This window comes from Strix aluco, chromosome 8 (assembly GCF_031877795.1).
Source record: "Strix aluco isolate bStrAlu1 chromosome 8, bStrAlu1.hap1, whole genome shotgun sequence".
Lineage (NCBI taxonomy): Eukaryota > Metazoa > Chordata > Aves > Strigiformes > Strigidae > Strix > Strix aluco.
In genome coordinates, this window is record NC_133938.1 from 30,822,615 (window position 1) to 30,843,356 (window position 20,742).

The 20,742-nt window shown below is 50.6% G+C and overlaps 1 protein-coding gene across 1 annotated transcript; it reads left to right on the forward strand.

Moving 5' to 3' along the window:
* Positions 1 to 4,563: 4,563 nt before the first annotated feature.
* On the forward strand, positions 4,564 to 20,717 carry LOC141926804 (ADAMTS-like protein 2). Its single transcript, XM_074833204.1, has 17 exons — positions 4,564 to 4,799; positions 7,932 to 8,007; positions 8,516 to 8,618; positions 9,577 to 9,722; positions 10,442 to 10,565; positions 11,785 to 11,865; positions 12,310 to 12,485; positions 12,763 to 13,183; positions 13,766 to 14,186; positions 15,008 to 15,114; positions 15,301 to 15,430; positions 15,792 to 16,005; positions 16,646 to 16,801; positions 17,191 to 17,361; positions 19,070 to 19,246; positions 19,945 to 20,089; positions 20,179 to 20,717. The coding sequence occupies exons 1-17, from the start codon at positions 4,564 to 4,566 to the stop codon at positions 20,295 to 20,297; spliced, it is 3,003 nt and encodes a 1,000-aa protein (XP_074689305.1). The 3' UTR covers positions 20,298 to 20,717.
* Positions 20,718 to 20,742: the final 25 nt, after the last annotated feature.

A 20,742-nucleotide genomic window follows, 5' to 3' on the forward strand; every position in this document is an offset into this window, starting at 1 on the left:
TGATCCCATAAAAGTTATTCTGCATTGCTCATTTTACCTCAGGATACCTTCCCCCTGTGGAAAACTTTCTCAAATATCTTGTTTCAGCTCTTCTAAGGAAAAGTTGGTTTTGTGTCTGCTTCCAACACTGACTCATACAAACTATCTAGTCACCCAAATAGGATAAAACAATGGCAGGATGAGAAATGGCTTTACGCAAACACCAATTCTTTTGTAAAACATCAGGGCATAATTGCAAATGCTGTTGTTTTTTTTCAGGGCTGTGGTAGAGTCTATCACCACAGCTTTAGTCAGAGAATGACACGGGGAACCCAAACCAGGGGAGGTGAACGTGGGCATTCATTTCCAGATAATAATGTGACATCCTTTCCAGGCATTAAGACATCTGAAGCTACTTAGTATTTCAGTAAGTGGTGTGCTGTGCTGTAGAGAGAAGCCCTTAAGTAAAGGGATCGTGGAAATTTTTGGTAGAGGACATGCAGTTAATGGCCTCAGAAAAGGTCTGTGAAGAATTTATTTAATTTTCAGCTGCTGTTTCTGGTAGTTTTATAAGCTCAGACAGGGTTGAGCAGAACAGTTTACGACAGCTACTGTGCCCTTCAGTGGTGGGCCAGCCCTTAAGGCATGCCAGGCTGCAATGGAGAGCCTTCCCCACCATGCTCCTCCATTAAGGGAACTAGACAGGCATGCTTGTGGTCTCTCTTCCCAGACAGCTTTTTTCCAGAACCCAGGCTCTAATGAATCTCAAGATTAGGCACAACAATAAGCAACACAGGAGACTGGGCCACCGACACAGTAATTGTGGTTATTCCCAGGTTTCTGGGAAACCCAGCATAGCTCAGAGCTGATCCAGAGCATGACAGAGAGTCAACAGAGAATTTATTTTATCCCTTTCAGCTCTTTAGAAAGACCGCCTGGAAATCCGATAGGATGTCAGGCCAGGCTCACCCTTCTTTGCAGGGCTGAAGCACTTTGTTTGTGGCAGCCTTTGTTTGGCAGGGGGGAGAGGGGAAGCAGCTGCTGGGTCTTCGGTTAGACAGAAAAAGCATTCAGCGATGCTGGCTTAGACTGATATTTCTGTCATTGATATCTGCAAATCTGGAGACAGATATTTCATCCTGGAAGAGTTCCCTGCAGGTTGGGGTTCAAAGCTCTGGTCCCCCCAACAAGGGGACAGGAGGGCAACCCTCGCCTACTCAGTTGCGCGGCCTCCAGCATCGGTGCAGAGGCACAGAAATAACTCGGTTAGCCTCAGAGAGGAACTGCAGCTGTATAATCGCCCTGTGCCAAGCCACAAACGCCTTGGGGGAAATTCTTGCGGAGAGCACCTGGCTGAACTGGCGGATGGTCTGTCTCATCTATGGATGTGAATTCTAGGCCTTATATTCCTCATCATCTAAGGAATCGTACCTGACCCTCTTACCTCCTTTAGGCAGAGCCCTCACCCAAACCCAGGCAGAACCAGCCTTATAAAGACTAGACCTATGTGCATCTCCTGCTCCACGGATGTTTCTAACCTGCTCTGTTTCTGTGATTCTGCAGCAGAGTACAAATTGGAGCAGCTCCAGCACCTCCTATATCGAGGAGAGTTCAAAAGAGTTGTAAAGCCCCTTTGACTTCTTCTGCAAGCAGGAGGCACGGGGGGTGGGGGGGTGGGATTCACTTGGCCAGAAGGTGACTCTTGGGATTTGTTGAGGGGCTTGGGAAACTAAAGCTAGGAGATAATCTAATCTGGACTCTGTTCCACAGTCCTTAATTTATTATCTGGAAATTTGGAAAATGCAAGTATCTCTAATTAAAACCAAGAACCATTTGTGTGTCGTGGTTAATGCAGATTTATTTCTGACAATACAATAAATTCAGCACATATTGGAACCAGCTGCCCCAGGTCTAAGTACCTGAAGTTCCCCTTCCACATCACCAGGCCTAGGACGCGGATGCAGTCACGCTGTAAGTCTCACTGGCCGAGGGGACAACTCAGCATTGTCCTTGCTTGCACAAGAAGATAAATGCTCCTAGGCAAGGACTGGCTTGGTCATGGAAAACTTGAGAGCCCAATCAATCTACTTAAAAAGTGATTAATTCCTCCAGTGCAGAGAGGAAGCAGGAACGGGGCTTATGGCTATAGGAGAACACATTATATTTAAAAAAAAAAAAGAAATCTCTTTGACTAGCATCCTTCAATAAATCTTTATTTGGGCTCCTGTAATTCCTGAAAGTCGCAGTGCAGCAAGAAACATATCCTATTCTAACCATGAGAAAGAGGTACACAAAGGCAGAGATGCTGATCTTCCCCAAACCTCAGCTCTGCCACCACGTGCCAAGTCTCCTTGCATCCAGGCAAAACACCCAGGAGCAGTAACCCTGAAAAGGAGTCTGCAACTTTCCACCACTCCAGATAGAGAGTCTTTTTCATGTCCGGGGGTAGGTCAGTAGAACAGGCTATTTCACTTCCCTTTGCCTGTTTCCCTTCTGCCCTGTCTCACCTGTTTGCGTTGTAAGATCTCTGGAGCAGGACAATCTTGCAGGTTACAGCTACACAGATTTTTATTGCCACCTGGGGAAAAACTATGTAAATATTGCAGCTTTTGGTCCATATGCCTTCCTTCCAGGCAGTCTGTGTGCCTCGTGTAACTACTCAGTGAAGTGGTGAGACACCAGCTTTGATGATTACCCCAGCTATGGGAGAATCTGTATTGCGCTGAGCTCTCTACACAGGCAGCAGATAAATCGTTGGCATTCTCCTTCCCAACAGCTGTGAAGAGCTTTTCCTCCACAGGCCTTGACATGTGTATTATAGAGAAGCATAGAAGGGGTCAGGGAAAGATTTTTAGCTGAAAATACCTTACAGTGAGAGACCTTTGGTTTATTTCCTTTGTGAATGTGGAGGATACATAGTCAGCATTTCCATTGACAGTCCCGTAATACAGACTCAGACAAAAATAGGTAAGATGATCATTTGGAAGAAGAGAATAAGGTATTTTTGAAAATATGTCTGTTTCTTTTAAATTTCGTTTTTCTCTTGAGCAACTCAGCTGTGGGCCATGGCATTTGGTCCCTGTTGGGCAAGTCAACTCTAGCCAGAACATTTAAGCTCAGCAAAGAGTTTTGTTTTATTGTTTTTGAATTCAACTATTGTAATCCCTAGAGAGTCAGGCATCAGGTAACATGGTGCTTTTTTGCAGCAGAGTATGTTATTTTCAACATGCTCTGACTGTGGGATCATTTCCAGGAAGAGGCACTGTGCACATTTCAGCCACACTAAGTTACAACTCTAAAAGATTTGCATAAAACCAGCTGCATCTCCTCTGCCCAGAGAATGTTCTGTTGGCAGACGCTGTAGAAACGACACGTTCTCAGGCAGGAATTAGACTACAAGATGCAGAACACTTTGGCTATATTATACCATGAAAGCATAAAGCCAAGAGATGGTCAACCAAAACAGTGAACAGCGCACATTTAGTGATGAACAAACCCTGCTGAGTTTCCTTTCACATTCATCAGTTACGCTTTGCAGACTGGTTCTTTGCAACAGGACTGTCAGCTGCTGCCTCAAACCAGCATGTTTTGCTAATACTAGCACTGATACAACTTTCCTGAGCCCTTACTTTAGCGTAGCAGACTTCACACACACACAAATTATTCATTTTCTTCTACTAATCCTGAAACACTCTCAGCATTTTCAGCTGGATAAATCCCTTCCAGTCACTGTCCTGTGTTAAACTCATTGCTGCATTTAGCACTACTCACAGCTGTATTTCAATAAAGAGCAATAGTTCCTGCACAGGCTAGTTTACCAAAGTCCCTGGGAGGTTTTAGGCCATCAAACACTTAACAGGAAAATACTGCAAGGAAAAAAAACCCCAGCTAAAACCCAGAATCCCTTACCTGCTGGGAATTGTGGAGGCAGAGCCAACAGCAGCCTGCTGCGGTGACCACCCTGGGACCAAAAGAGCTCAGGTTCGCCAAATTTAAAGGCTCAGCCCCAGCAAGGCATGTTGGGAGAGGGAGCAATCCTCCTCCGAGCACAGTGAGGTGCATGGGGAGAGGGGACAAAGCAATTGCAGGAGGCTCTGGTTCTGAAGCACTCTTCGGAATTATTTCTGTGAGGTTTGGAGGGTGAGGAGCTTGGATCTGAGCTGATTTAGTCACAAAGAGAAGTTTTATTTGTTGAAATGCAGCTCCAGCGAGTGACAGATTCGTACCCCCAGCTTCCCTGCAGGCAGGCCTCGCACAGCCAAGGGCCGCAGCTCTTCCTCTTCTCTTGACCGTGCATCAGGCCCAGGCGGGCAGCGTGAGCTGTGATCTGCTGTTCCAGCTGACCCGGGCTGGGAGCGACACTGGGGGTCAGGCTGCCACTGGTGTTACTGGCACACATGTCCAGCCTGACAGCCCTTCTCCACATTGTGTCATGAGATCCCAGAGGCATCCTCCTTCCCATACACAGCTCGGTCTTGGAGGGAAATTTGAATTTTGAGAGGTGCGAGCCTGGTGTGGCCCCCTATGAGCTTGAGCTAGCCACGGTTGTCCCAGTGCTGCCCATTTAGAAGGCATCCAGGTGACATGGTCCCTGGGGGAGCTGCCTTTGGAAGGCCCTTCTCTTCCAGGGTAGTGAGGAGCCAGGTTCTCCAGCTAACCATCCTCTGTTTCTGTCAGGACAGTAGTGAGGCAGCAGATGAAGCTGGCCCCTGGGATGAAGAAGTCACCAAGTGGTGGGGAGAGTGGAGCTCCTGGTCCACCTGCTCCCGGTCCTGCGGGGGAGGCGTGATGTCCCGGGAGAGGCACTGCTTGCAACAGAGGTGAGTTGTGTCCCAGCCTGAGCCCTTGGCCAGGTCTCAAGTGTCAGAGGGAAAACAGGGTGTCCCTGACCTGCATTTTGGGACCAAACCTGCTGGGTTTGCAGGGTTGGCCGTTTCCTCTTCTGTGGCCTCTCGGAGAGGAAGGTGGCTGTTGCCCGTGGCGTAGGTGGTGGGCAGGCAGTAGTGGGGGGGGGCTGATGAAGGAGAAGCACACCACAGTGGGACAGGCGACAATCCCCCTGAACATGTCACCCACTCAGCCTGGCTTATCTGATGAGGAGCAAGGGGCTGGTCACCTCTCGGTGTCTGTGGGAGACTTGAAGATGACGGGGTTGTGGGCTGGAGAAGGCCAGCTCTATTCCTCTTCCCCTTTCCTTTGCAAACCCTCACTTACTGTGGCTGCTCTGACCAACCTAACCCTGATTTGTAGCTAGTTCCTGTGCTAAGGATATGCGTGCATATTCCCGGACACCTTATGGGGACTTGATTTACTCCTGGCAGCAGCCAGCTCAGCCACGTCTCAGCAATTTCCCCTCTCTATTCCCTGCAGAGCTTGCAAATTTTTTCCCCTCTGTCATTTATCTGGCTGTCACCTGACAGCATCTTCATGTGTCCCCTACAGCTGCTACAGTCCTGGTATCAGTGGGACTGGGTAGAGCTGGGGAACTTCAGCTGCCTGAATTCCCACTGTCCCTTCTGGGTCACCTTGCCACCAAGCCCTCCTCCTCCTCCAGCACCTCACTAACCTGCTATTCCAGGCTCCCGAGATGTTAATGAGCACTGGCATCCTGCAGCACAGCAAGGCCACAGGACCTGCCCGCCCCACACTCGGCCCCTTTCCCTTCTGCGTGAATGCACTCCTGAGTGGAGGAAGCTCAAGCTAGGGCCCCCAACCTGCTCTCCTTCCTGCAGCAGAAAACTTTTGTGTGGGCTGGCTGGCAGCACGGTAAGGGTCCAGATGTGCTGCAGTACCTTCTGTCTGGATGTGGCCTCCCCGCTAACTGGGATTGTCAGCGTCTCTGCCGCTGCTCCTCCTCCCCAGCACACTGTAGCCATCATGGGAGAGCAGTGGGAAACAGAGGGCGGCGTTTTGCTGATTGAGGATACTAATTAAACTCGAACACCAGAGTGAAAAGAGTAGGCGTATTTTACTGGGGGTAACTAAATAATGTAAGAGTAATACAGAAAACATGCAGTAAGACAAGACAGAATAATGCACTTAAACAAATAGGAAAATACAGGGTAATGCATCAAATCATTACTACATGAGAGGGAGAACAGTGATTAAGAAAGATCCATCACCACTTGCATATGTTACCAACATCCAGACCCGCAGACGCTGGGCAGCCCCGGTTGCAGCGAGGATTTGGAGAGCCTGTCCCGGCAAGTGGGAAGTGCTACGCGGTGCCTCCACCCGTAGGTGAGGCTTCCAAAGTCGCTGTGAGCGGGTCCAGGTTTATATAGTATTGAATAAACAAGTCCACCTGACCATGGTGCGGTAAACATCTGGTTTCACTCTCCAATTGGATTCCCCCAGAGCCTGGCCAGGGCTCAAGGAGGAAGCCAAGGGAGTTTCCCTGCTTATCTAATTTATTTATGTTCTTTTCAGAACAAGGCCACACATCTGGTCCCAAGGCCGGACAGCTGGCTCCATGGCCTTGTTATCTTGCCCCTACACAAAGAAGGATAAAAAATATATTCAGGATAGACATGTTTTCATTACATTCATCATCAGTAATGAGTATATGATATCTAAGCTACGTCTTTCATTAATGAGCATAATATGTATTTAAGGAGCATATTTCACTAATGACTACATGCTAAGTTAGCAGCTTTGCCTTGGGGCCTGTTGTTCAGGCTTCAATACTTTAACACTTTAGCACTTTTTACATCAGCATAAGTGGTTGTTATAACTTAGTACAATACCTACTAGCATAATGGTTATCATTTATAAAATATACAGGATTCATCTATAGGTCAATTCTGGCTTGGGCCTGTTGGCCAAGCCTTAGCACTTCAGGTAGGAGGGAGCCTGGGGCTGCCCCACACAGCCTGAGCGGCCCTTCTGCCCTTTGCCTGCTGCCAGAAGAGAGATTTTTCTTTCCATTTGGCATCTGCTCTATCCTTGATTCCACAGCTGGGGACAGGAGGGCTTTTACTGCAGGGATCAAGTCTGAATTTTAAAAAGCCAAACGACGTAAAACCCAGCCAGAAGGTTTCTGCAGCTTTAAGGAGAGTGTCTTAAGTGTGAGCCAGGTACACCCATGAAAAAATTTCTGCCTGAGTCTGCAGGCAGCCTCTGCTTCAGCTGAAACGGATGGCAGTTTTCAAGCCTCTTGGTGCAAATTTAGGCTTTGCCTACATCATGTAAAGCATAGCTCTGGAGGGACAGCTGCAGTACCTCTAGCCAGTCCAGCCTGAATATGCCTATGGGGTTCTTCATTACACAGTGCATCCTAAGTTCCCGGTGCTGTTAATGCATTGTCTGCTGCTTATCTTTACACAGACCTCATTGCCTTAATCTGTGGTTTCAGCCATTCTCCATACATCTTCCCAGCTTTCAAGAATTTTTTTTGCCTTTGCATCAGTCAAGGACTCCAGTTTTCCCTGGATAACTCCTGCTGGCCAGACCTAAAGCATCCATCAAGGGTTGAGAAAGTGTTTTGGTCCATCATCTGCAGCAAGCCTTTCCTGCTAAGTCTTTTAAGGTGGCCAGTCCCCATAAGAGGTGCCATCTCTCTGCCTACTACACAGTGAATCCTGAAATCAACTGCCCCGGTCACTGCAAATCCTGGGCGCTTCTGTGGGAGCGATGGATCATCAGGGTCTATTGTCCTTTTGTCACATCAGCCCTTTCGGAGCTCATAGGTGAAGGAGAACAGGGATGGTGATATGCAGTTGCTCCCCATCTGCTCAACCTGCCCCAAAATAAGAGTAGCCTAAAATCAAAGTCCACCTAAAAGCACTGAAAATGTGTTTCAGAGGAGATGCTGGCTAGTCTAGATCCAGAAAGTTTTGCTCTGATAAAATGCCTGCCTTGCTTCTCCCCCTTAAGTCAGGCCTGACTTCTCTGTCACCCTCAATACCTTAGTATTTCACAGACCTCCAGCTTATTTTCTTTCTGCTTTGTAGGCTCCAGATGCCCCAGGGAACAAACAGCACCATGTGTGTTGGTCAAGCCAAGCACTACCAACTCTGCCAGCAGCAGGTGAGAACCACTTCCAGTACTGACTGGTCCTCACTGGGGGATGTGGGACTCAGGGTCACATTTGGAGCTGCAAGAGCACCAGCACCAAGGGTGTGACTGGTCTGTCAGAGTTGTGCAGACAAGGGGTACGATCCACTCCTGGAGTGGTTGATGGTGTGCCTTTGAAGACGTGGGAGATGGGCTCTGCTCTCTGGGACTGAGAGGTGGGGGGAAAGGATATAAAAACATAACTGCTTGTGGGGTGAGGGGAGGGACAAAGTTTTTCCAGTATGCTTATCCCTTTGCTGGAAATAATTTTTGCAGGACTGTTAAATACAGCTGTCTGAGGGGCCCTTGGCAATGGAGGCCTGGCCTTTCTGCCTGTATTACGACACCTTGGAGTCCATCACTGATTCCTTTCAGGGTGGACAGGGCATTTTCATCCTCCAAGGATGTGGCAGGGACAAGCAGCTGTCACAACCATGGCTGTGACATAGGGAGCTTTTGATCACATTTATTCCCTCCATAGCCCTGCCCAGCCAACACAGCAAGCTTCAAACAGCAGCAGTGCTCCAGTTTCAATGCCAAAGCCTTTGGGAAGCGCTACTACCACTGGATGCCCCTCTATCCAGGTGGGTTTTCACAGCTTCACACAAGGGATCAGGGTGAGACAACACCCACAGGATCTTCTTAGATGGAGAAGAAGGGGAATGTCCCACGGGACAAGGGATGGATACTCCTGGCTGGTCTGCTTGCCCGTGCTCCCTGCTTTGGAGAAATCATTCCCTGTCTCTTCACAGAACCGCTCCACCCAGCCAGGCCTCCTCTCTCACCACATTGCTCCTGTTTTGGATCCTACATCAGCAAGCACTGGTGGGCAGACAGGACACAGGCTTCTCTGAGTTGTCTTGGCTAACTGGCAGTCATCTTGGCAGAGTGGGTGTTCACGCTCTTTGTGCCTTCTACCATTTTGGCTGCCTCAGTCACCCAGCACGCTTCCTGCTGGGCTGGTGGTGGGTTGTTCTGAACAGGACGCCCATCCGTTTCCTGCACAGGCAAGACACATTGCTTCACATGGGTTGCTAGTTGTCCCTTGAGGCCCAGATTGAGCTCACCTGAGTTATTACCCTCTTTCTGGACACACCTGTTTTTCTCTTTACATTAGCGGCCAAGGGGACATAGAACATCTGCACATAGCTTCAGTTGCTCAGCTGAGTGGGGTGTAGCTGGCCACAGCCCCACACCATTGGTACTCCTCTTACAGGTCTTCCTTGCTTTTGTGTATTTATGTGTGGCCTGGGATCTGCTGATGCAGATTCCCATGTCCGGCACCGCGGATGGCACTGTGAAGGGGAGAGGGTATGGCAAGGAGGAGGATTTCCCAGCAAGACGTATTTTCCCCAGCTGCAGCCACATACCATGACCCCTTTACTATTCCAGAATCTGTAGCCTTGGGTTCTCATCTCAAGCAGCAGGAACATCCAAGGTGACATCAATCCATCAGTATGGATAAGAGGAAAGTCCCCTTCCTCGCTGCCCATCTCTGAGCACCTTGATCTGCCTGGTGACTTTCTGCCCCTGTCCCTCCAGATGACTACACCAGTATCTCCAACAAGCCGTGTGACCTCCAATGCACCACCCGGAGTGGAGAGAGGCAGCTGATGGCCCGAGCACAGGATGGTACCTCCTGCAAGGACAGGACCTTTCAAGGGGTCTGCATCAATGGGAAGTGTGAGGTGAGGCTCTGGGAGGAAGTAATACAGAAATTGGGATGTAAGCGCATGACTTGACCTCCTGGTCATCGCAAAGCCAGGGGTCCCATCAGGGAACTGAAACCAAGGCCTGACACGGAGTAATTACATTCACTCTTGAATGCCTGTGGGCTAGAGGAGAGCAGAGAGGGTCACACAAAGGGAATTACATACATCCATATATTCCCACCAAGTGACAGCACTTTCCTCCCAGCACAGAGAAGACTAGAATTGCAGGTTTGTTTACATAGTCATCCAATTTTAAAAAAAATAATTTAAAGATCTTCCATTTGATTTTCACCTCATACAGCAAGGATGAAGGTGTATATAGTGTTACAGAGAGGTGCTTTACAACCTCAGAAAGGCCTGCCTTTGATGCAGCATCTCCTGGAGAGTCATTATTTCAGTGAGAAGGATTGGCTTAAATACAGAGACAGAAGGAACCGAAACAGCTTACCCAAGTCTTACTCCATTCACCTACATGCACAAGCCCCTGCCCCATGTTCAGGGGCCCAGTGTAGCTGGTCACAAGTTACACAGCTGAATTTCTGCTGCTGTTGGATTCATTCATTACTCCACTCCAAGCTAACCTACATCCCCCCCAGAACCTCACCAAAAGAGCGTGGTAGCATTTCCTTGAAAAGCCCCTGACCTGTGGAGATAAGCTGGCCCCAGAAAACCCTTTCTTGTTTTATTCTTTGCAGCCAGTTGGGTGCGATGGGAGCCTGTACTCACCCCGGACGATGGACAGATGCAGGGTGTGTGGAGGGGACGGCAGCACTTGCCACCGTGTCTCGGGCAGCTTCCGAAAGGCAGTCTCACAGATAGGTACTCCCTGCTACCACAGTCCGGAGACTTCACCTGCTACTTCTTACCACCAGCTGGCATGAAGGGTGACTGGCTTGAATGCGAGTAGGAGTTTCCCAGCTGCTTGGTGGAAAGAGCTGAAGAGTGTCACCCCTGCTTAAATGCCTGTATTTTGTCCTTTTCACTTAATCATCAGAGGAGATTGGTTTGATGTGCTGTATATTAGGCTGGTAAGGTTTCCCTTCACCTCTTTACAATAGGAAGCAGCTGGAGATCTATTTGTTCCTATTGATTCTGGCATCCTGCCTTCCTCAGATAATGTGAAGAGATCAATGAATCTTCTTTTATTTGTGCTACGTGTTCATTTGGAACTTAAGCTCCTGTGATGAGGGTCATAGCATTTGTTTCAGCCTGTACTTGGTCTGCTGCTTTCCCAGTCCTAAGGCTGGCACAGCTGAGGGACAGTCCCTCTGAAACTGGGCTGAGATTCATCCCTTGCAACCTCATGGCCCATTCCTCCACCCACAGAAGGAATAGGCTGTGGTATGCTCATTAGTAATTAATTAACTGTGGTTTGAGGATGTTTTGGAACATCATTTCACACTGTTGTTGTTTCACTACTCTGCCTTGCTCTCTACAGACACCAGACTAGAAAAGCACTCAGGCCCCCTTCCAGAGCAGGGGTTTTGGCCTCCCATTCCAGTCCTCATAAAATCTTACAGAACGGACAAGAGCTGCATTTCTAGCAGGAAAGACAAGCTGCCAAACCACGCAACTTTAAGAGCCTTCTTATTTCCTCTCCCTTTAAAGGTCAATTTTTATGCTACTCCTGAGACAAATTCTGTTGAGTCAGGAGCTGAGGGGACCTCTGATCTTTTGCATCCTCTGTTCAGCATCAGCCCTGATCACTAGTAAGCTTTTTGTGTGCTCTTGCCAGAAAGAGCGTGAGAGCACATTCATCCACACACCTAAAGCCAGACTGTTATGCTTGTGCAGTTCCTTCCTGACTCTAAACCCAGCAGTGCTCAGACTGAGCCTTAGAGACCTGTAATGGGACTTCAGAGGGGAGCTGGGATTAGAGCTCACAGATGGGCACAACATGCGTTTATGTCCTTAGTGCCCTGCCCCTGAGGGGCAGCGCTGCCCTCCTACATACACACTTGTCCCATGAGCTGCTTTTCCTATCCAGACCTTTTTATTCTGTCTCCAGGGTTTCCTCATCCTCTGTTCTGTTCCTCAGGTTACGTGTTCATCACCAACATCCCTGCTGGTGCCACGGACATCCTCATCATTGAGCGCAGGAAAACAGAAAACATCCTAGGTAAGTGGAGGAACTGGCTGGATGTGGAGATCCCAGTTGAGCTGCCGGGGAGGTGGGAGGAGGGCTCTGTGCACTCTGTCTGTGCTGTGAGCAAGCTGTCTGGGAGCATTTCCTCCAGGGTGGCACTGGGGCACTTCATCTCTCCATAAACCAAGGCTACCACATCTCCAGCAGCCAGCAGCAGGAGCGACGTTTGGAAACCAAGCTCGCTATGGGCAGTCCCTGTTGTGAAGACATTGGTGCTCTTGTTGGAGAGAGAAATGAAAGCAGCAGGCATTGAACACCGCTGATCTCACCTGATGTGGAAGATGAACACTGGAGGGCCTGCGGTTCTTTTTCTGTCAGGCTTTTCTCAGTCATGAGCTGTTTGCTCTCCTCAGTGCCAGTGCAGCCCCAGTGTTTTACATGGAGTATCACATTTGTCCCTTTTCTTTCTCTTTGAAGCGCTCGCAGATGAATCTGGGCATTTCTTCTTCAACGGCAACTCTGCCATTGACAACCCCCAGAACTTCAGGGTAGCTGGCACGATCTTCAAGTACCGGCGACCCTCGAGCCTGAACTCGGATGGGTTGGAGTATATCATAGCTCATGGGCCCACTAACCAGTCTCTGAATGCCATGGTATGTGAGGAGCTAGTTTCAGGCTTTCCTGTCTTGCCTGTCCCAAAATTGTAAACCTCCCTCAGACAAAGGGAATATTAACCTGGTTCCCAAGCCAAACCCGAGTGTGTAGGTGGCTGAGGAAGCCAGATACTGTCTTGGGGGGTTTCCTCGGGTTTATGAGTATAATATCTTCTCTTAACATCCGTCACAAAATGGATGTGGCTAGAAGAGTGCTCTAGGAAATATATGTCCTTAAATTAAAAAGGATTTTGTTTTCTTTTCCTGTTGCCTCCAGTACTATAACTTTAATGGGAAAATGCCACACATAACTTATGACTACACTGTACCACGGACGCCACCTCTCCAAACTGCAGCCCCTGCTGTAGACAGACCTCTCTATCATCACCTACCAGAGACTGGCCAGAACCATCCCATTCCAGCCAACTCCAGAGCTGCCCAGGACTTCAACGCCACGTGGCTCTCCCTGTTGCCAGATGACACCAGTGAACAGCTTCCTCTACGAGAAGGGCATGAAGATTTAGGCTTTGGCCACCCGCAGTTCTTCCAGACCAACTCCACCAGTCAGACTCGGGACTGGGGCTGGGAACAAGGTGAAGAGAAGAAGTATGACTTCCAGATAAGACAGGTCTACCATGCAAACACAGGAGAGGAAGAGGAGGAGGAAGCAGCAGCAATTGGTGGAGAAACAGAGTTGGGTTGGTTGCTTTGTTTTTCCTTCTCTCCCATTTTGTTCATTGAAAGCAGACATCCCACATTGGTCTTCTTGAAATCTAAGGTGGCTTTACCATCAGGGTAGACAAGAGGGAATGATGATTAATAGCGGGGTGGAGACTGTCAGGGAGCAGCAAGGGCCAGTAGCTCTGTAAGGGAAGGGGAGCTGGGAGAGTGTGGCCATGGTACAGATCTGGTAGTGCCCTCTCAGGCAGGGCAGTCCCACGGCACCCGGGCTTGGCAAGCAGGGCAGTGACAGCAACAGGTCCTAGCAACAGTCCAGTGATCATCGGGTGAAAGCAAAGTCACAGGTTGAAGCTGAGGTCAGTCTGGGAAAGCCAAACGACAATTCAGGAACAAAGTACACCTGAGGGCCCAGGCCTGAGCTTAAATGGAGATCCTGAGCTGATGGGCAGAGTATTTGTGAGGGTGGTCAAAGCAGTTAAGGCCTGTTGGTGCACCCTGGTGGCAATTTATGATTTTGAGGCCAAATTCTGAATGTTTTTTGCCTTGTTAAATACCACATGCTATCCAGTATAGTTCAAGCATCCCTGTATTCCTTCCAGGTCTCAGGTTCAATCAGATTTCCATCAGCACAGCTGTACCCTACAGCATGAGGAGACCCGAGCTCTCTGAGAACAGCCGCATAGCATCCTCCAGGCTTCGTCTCTTCAGGCGACTGTGTCACCGAGACCCGCACAACACTGCCTTCTGCAGGGAGCTGCAGCACCTGGCAGCCCGGCTGGCCCCCAGGAACTCCACAGCAGGACTATGGACCCACACAGCTGCCCGGTGGCCACAGGGCCTCCACAAAGCGCCGGCCCGTAAGAACTCACTGGAGGACTTGAAGGTGGAGGCATTTGCTGGGAATCGGGGGGAAGCAGCCAACTACAGCATGATGGCATCTGTGGAGAGCCCTCTGCTAGGTGCCAGCCCAACCGCGGACATCAGCCAGGCAGAGCCTCTGCAAGCCCCTGGCACTGAAAGGTGGCACTTGATTTCCTGGGCAAAACAGGAGCATGGTTAGCTGGGGAGGGAGGGTCAAGCCAATCTCCTGGTAGTCTCACTGCTGTCCTTGATGTCCCTGTTCACCAGTGTCTATCCATGGCAGCTGCTGTAGATGCTTGACCAACGGCTGTGTCCTCCAAAGACTGATTGTCACAATTGGCCTGACACGGAGCTCCCAGAATATATTTCAGGTCCCCCTGCTTCTAAGGGGTCCATTGAAATGGGTGCTGCAGGACCTGTGAGGCCAACACTGACATGATTGTAAAGAAGGCCAGGAGTCTATAGCATGTCACATACACACGTTTACCACCACAGCATGCCCTTCTGTCCCATTCCTCTGGGCACATAAGCTTCTGTAACTTAAGTAAACATCTGGCAGGAGACTGAGGGCCAACTTTTAAACATTGCTGGCAAGCCATGTGTGAACACTCCCACCACATTATATGACAAGAGAGCCCTTGCTTGAGCTCTCCTTTCCAACCTAATGTCATACCTCTCCTGAGGCTGAGGACACCCACACGGTCAAAAGACCATAATATACACAAGACCTACTACGAACAATGCCTCCTCGCAGAGGGACGTTGATCCACGGCTATCCACAACCTTGCTAGTTGAATTCAGGAGGTGGATCAAGGCTTTACATTCTCTGTTCATCAGTGGCCCACCTTGCCCAAGGTGGGGGAGATAGCAGAAATGCTGGGTTTCTTCCCATCTTCAAAGACAGCGAGGAAGAATTTCACTATAATTTATGTTTGCAGCAATTTTTCACGTTTAGCTCACACTACCTCCTTTTTCCACAGCAACGAGTTTGATGTGAGCCCCGTGGGCCATGAAGACATCAGCTTGGCTGACATGTATCGGTGGAAAGTCTCAGCTTATGCCCCCTGCAGCTCCACGTGCACTTCAGGTAGGTTTGGCTTCAAGTGACTGCTCATGTGAAGTTCTTTTTGGCTGTTGATGGAGAGAATACTGGTATTTTTTAAAATGGCAGGTAGAGTTTCAGATGCAGTGAGCACTCCAGTAATTTAATCATGGTGGGAGGAGACTTTTGGATCTGATGGAGCCTGACCAAGAGAGGGTCTTGATTGCCCAGCAGGTATCAGCACCTCCTATGCGATGTGTGTCCGGTATGATGGAGTGGAGGTGGATGAAACGTACTGCGATGCCCTAACCCGACCAGAACCTACTCACGAATTTTGTACAGGGAGAGATTGCCAGCCGAGGTGAGTGGAAATGACATCAGCTGTCCACGGGGACAGTGTCTCCTTGTAAGGATCATTTTCTGCTCAAAGTATACGGCTGTTTCTGGGCTGGAAGATACGCTTAAACAGCTAAGCCCTTGTATTCCCTTGTAAGCAAAAAGAGGGAGGGAATTTGCTGTCTAAATTGCCTGGTAAGGGCAAAGTTGGCTTTCAAGACCAGCATCACTTTAACACAGACATATACATGATGAGCAGATTCATAGCAGCAGCTACTGGGTGAGAGAGTCCCAGGCATGCAGGCACTCTCCAGCCACCCCATGTCCCTTGTCCCCCTCACCTGGGTTTTCCTTTGTGCTTTCTCTCCTGGGGACTGCTCGTGGAGGTGGGAGACCAGCCGGTGGAGCGAATGCTCCAGGACCTGTGGCGAGGGCTACCAGTACCGCACTGTGCGCTGCTGGAAGATGCTGGCTCCGGGCTTTGACAGCTCCGTTTATGACGACCTCTGCGAGTCAGCTGGGCTGGCCAGGCCCATGGAGAGGAAAGCCTGCAAGAACAAGGCCTGTGGGCCCCAGTGGGAGCTCTCTGAGTGGTCTGAGGTAGGCAGCAGGGAAGCTTTGCTCCCCAGAGGTAAGCAGCCGGGGCTGGGCTGGGGCCTGGAGGAAGGTGGCTGGCAGATGTTGGGCACTGAGGAAGCCCCTGGCCAACTGCAGCCTGGGGAAGCAAGGACTGCCGTTACCCACCGCTCTCCTGTTCTGGCACTGCCTGGCAAACAAAGGCCATTGCAAAACATTTTTTCTAAGGTCACTTTCCAAGCAGGTCATTGACAAAATGAAAGCCCTGCCAGCAAGAGGCTTTGCCTCCCTCTTCCAGAGGATCTAAATGAATCTATGAGTCTATCCAACTAAGGGTGAATGGGGAACCAGCATGGAGATACAGAGAAGCTAAAACCTGATCAAAATCCCTTTGATTGACTTTCTAGAGCCTGCTTGGGACTGGGCCAGTGTCCCTCAGTCCAGGCATCCACATCTCGGAGTGTTGGAGCTCTAGGACCCAAAGTAAATAAGCAGCAGAGATAGAGACAGACCCACCTTTTTCTGTCCCTGCTGGGGCCCTTCCCCTCCCACCTAGTGCCGCAGGGGGACAACAGGAAGAGGCATAGCTGCCTCCCTCACCTTTGCTTGTCCTCCTTGTTCTCTGCTTTTGAGCCCCGGGACTGACTCTCTATGGCCATTGCAGTGTTCGGCCCGGTGTGGCACACAGGGGACGATGAAGCGGGAGGTGCGCTGCTCGGTGGAAGCACCCCTGTGCGATGAGTCCCGGAAGCCCAGCAGCGAGAAGGCGTGCACAGGCCTGCCCTGCGACCGCCGCTGGACCGCTTCGGACTGGGGCCCGGTGAGTCCGGAGGGACTGCTGCTCCTTGCACCCGGTGCCAGGGGTGCAGGGCTGGCGGGAGGGAGCAGGGGGGCAGTCATGCTGCTGCTCTCTTTTGGCTTTCTTCTGGCAGAGGCTCAGCTAAAGAAACAGAATAATCTGAACTTTTGCCTCTCTGTGCTGTAAATTTTGATTAGCTGTGAGGTGAGCTCCATTCAATAATCTGAGAAGCTCACGGCACCTGAAGAATGGAAGCCCCTGACCACGTGTACCTCTAAAGACCCTTGGGATCCAGTGCCCCAGATCCAATGGGAGGGCTAGGCTTGGGACTTGGGTCTCCTGCACCACCAGCCCTGACCCCTCCACTTTTCTGCTTTCTGATGTGTCTAAATGCCCTTTATTCCTCCAAGTGCTCAGGTTCGTGTGGCGAGGGACGCATGAGCCGCTTCATCGCGTGTCGCAACCTGGAGGGCAAGGTGATCTCCAACTCGCAGTGTGACCCAGCCACCAAGCCCCTGGCCGTCCATCCCTGTGGAGACAAGAACTGCCCCGCACACTGGGTGGAGCAGGAGTGGGACCGGGTAAAGCCAAGCCCAGCCTTGTGTCCTCAGCCCTCCTTCCCACCCCTTATCCCACAGGAGATGGTGGGATCCTGGCTGCCTTGGTGGAGCAAGGTTGTATGGTGTGACCTCCAGCCATGGAGCTGTACTGTTGCCCTAGCTCCTTTTAGAAAGAAAGAAGGAGTAATGAATACCCTGGCTTGTCCCCCCTTATACTATAGGCCACCACAAAGTTTGTGGCATTTGCTGCCTTCCCAGGGACCTCCATTGGAGGGCAGCAACATCCTAAGGAAATCCTCCTCCTCTCCCTCTGACTCCCACCTGGCAGTTGCGGACACCTCAGCACAGCTCTTTGTCCAGAAGATGCACTTGCCCCGCCAAGATTTTGGTCCCACCGCTAAAGAAAAAGCCTCAGCAAAACTAACTTTGTCTCTGATAAATAATAGCTGGAGGTAAACCTGAACCACAGCCCAGATCCCTGCCCTGGAGGTCACATCCAGGCCACAACTGCCTACTTGTCTCAGGACTTAGAGTCCAGTGAACATGGCCCAGGTGCCCTGTTCTACCAAACAATTGGTCTCTGCCAATATACTTCCCTTCTTTTGCTCAAGGCCTAGAGGATTCAGGCTTCCCAATACAAGCTGATCCAAATACCAGGAGGACACATGGAGTCAGCTGTGGGGTTTAGGCTTTGCCTTTGAAGTCTTGAGCAAAATAGGGATTCACAAAGCACTAAGGAAGAAGGTTTCTAGGGAACTAGAGAAGCAGCCAAGTCCTCTCCTCTCCAACCGCAGCTAAACTTCTCTTTTCCTTTTGCTACCTTTTATAGCTGTTGACTACATTCAGCTGAGTCTCCCTCCAGCACTGGTAACGAGCACAAACTGGTTAAACCTGGGGACCTACAGCAGTCCCGTAACCCTCTCCTGCCCTGGCCTATGGTGTGGGTCACATGCAATATGCCAGTGCAGTTTTTAAACTGCATCCAGGCTATTAAACTCACCTGAACTCTGAAAGACCAGCTGAGCTCCCCACCTTTGCGTGGGGCAGCTTCTTTGCCTTTGCTGAGTTCTCTCAGCTGATCAGCTCTGAGCTCACAGGATGGCCAAGGGCAGGTGCAAGCCCACTGAGCTGGCCCTGCCATGAAGAGGACAAAGCAGTGAAATCTCACACTGGCAACTGGGCATTAGGGGGCAGAGCTGAGCTAGAATCGGATCCTGCCTCTTGCTGCTTCTCTTGGTGGTGTCCTGAGAGAGCGAGTCCTCCGAGCGAAGCCTGCATAGCTCTGGGCTCCGCAGTACTCGGCCAGGCAAATCACCTGCAGTTGCACCAGTTTGGTCCCCTTGGGTCCACGCAAAGCTTGTCAGTACTCACAAGATTTAGGTTGCTACATGGTTTTTTGAGACCATAGCTACACATAAGACAGAATCAGCCTTTTGTAGTCTGACTGCTCCGGGTCCCTTGTGGTAGCTGCTCTCAAAGCCAGCCAAGGTGAATTCAGCATCCCCAGTGCTGGCTAAACACAAATTACCAGCTTCTGTCCCCAGTCCCTAAGAAATTCAGCTCCTCTGCAGACACCCATTGCTCCTGTGACCTGGGCAGCACTGCCCCTGTTAGACTGGTGTTAGCACAGGCATTAAGCACCTTGCTTCTGAGCAGGATGCCATCTTACTTGAAGCTCTACAGCTGACCAGCATCATTTGTTACCTGGCTGTCACGTTCTCTTTCCCAGTGTGATGCCAGCTGTGGGCGAGGGATGAAGACCCGGGTCGTCTTGTGTGCGGGCCTGGAGAACGGTGTGTACAGGGAGTACCCCGAGAAGCGCTGCGAAGCCTCTCAGAAACCTGAGGAACAAGCTGCCTGTTTCAGGAGGCCATGTTCAACGTGGTTCACTACCTCCTGGTCTCAGGTAGGGCTTGGGGTGGTAGGGAATGGGGAGAGGAGGCTTCATAACCCTGGTTGGTGGAGCACGACCTGCGCTGAGGCTTTCTAGCAGCCTGTTCTGCTGAAGGCTGTTAGGTCTGGATTGGACCACGAGCTCTGCTCTTCTGCAGACCAGGCAGCAGGTGGAGGGACTGGCCCACGCAAGCTGGAAAAAGCCTTACAGCATGTGGCTTATTGCCTCAAGCAAGAGTGTGCACCACACTGCAGGCATACAGGATACAGCTGTGTTTCCTCCTCTGTCACGAGTCAGTGTTCTGTCTTTCCCTGCTTTCCCTTGATTTTAACTTCACAGAATCACGGAATCACAGAACTTGTGAGCGTTTAGGGAATGGGTGGACAGGGGAAGCTGGGCCTGGCTTACAGCGGCCATGTTCTCCATCTTTTGTCACAGCATCAACACTCAAAACCAATTCTGAGTTGCTTTAAAGAGGTGAAAGCAAACTCCTCCCCTGCTCTGCCACAGCCCCGGCTCAGGGAGGCTCTCCTCCAGTAACAAAAAGGAAGCATAAGTTTGAGATCAGTGTGGGATTTGACTCAAACCTCCTCGAGAACAGTCTCCAAAGTAGGGATGGGGAGGCTTCACTGGAAGAAAGAACTTGGGAACTACAGAAAAATTTAAAAATGCCTCTCATGATCCCTTTCCTCTTTTCTTCATCCCGACAGTGCAGCAAGACGTGTGGTGCTGGTGTGCGACTGCGGGAGGTGAAGTGTTACCAGGGGGAAGCGCTGGCTCAGGGCTGTGACCCCACTTCCAAACCAGAAGCCAGGCAGACGTGCCAACTCCAGCCGTGCCCCACAGAGGCACCAGGTAAGACTGGGAGGGCAGGGAGGGAGAGGAGCCCTTGGGAGCCCTTTGCTCCATTTTTAACCCCTTCTGCGGATGTTTCTGTTCCCCAGAAGAAGACTGTGAAGACAAAGCGACGGCCAACTGTGTGCTGGTGCTGAAGGTGAAGCTGTGCTCTCACTGGTACTACAGGAAGGCTTGCTGCCGGTCGTGTCGCCTTAAGTCACCCTGACTGCTGCCAGGCTGTATTCTCCTTCCAAGTTCAGGGGCAAGAGCCCCCGTGAGCCAGACTTTACCACTTGAAGCCACCCCACTTGGCTTGGCTGTGGAGCCAGTCCCTGTAGACCAGGCTGCTCCGTGAGGAAGGATTCCTAGGACTTAGTCATCCCTCTCCACCAAGAGGATTTTACACAAGACAAACCGTCAGTTCCTAGAAAGCTACTGAGAAGTGAGTTGGGAAAGCCTGTCCCTGCTGTCATCCTCTCTGAAGAGCTCTAGTTGGAGGTGGTGGGGCACAGAGGCCAGCCCACAGCAGGGCACAGGCAACAGCAGCCATCTTTCTGGTCTGCCCTGCAGATTCTTCTGCTACAAGGGCAATTTTCCAAAACACACCGAAAAATTCTGTGTCACAATAAAGAGCTGAACTATAAAACTGTGGTTTTGGGATGCATGTACGT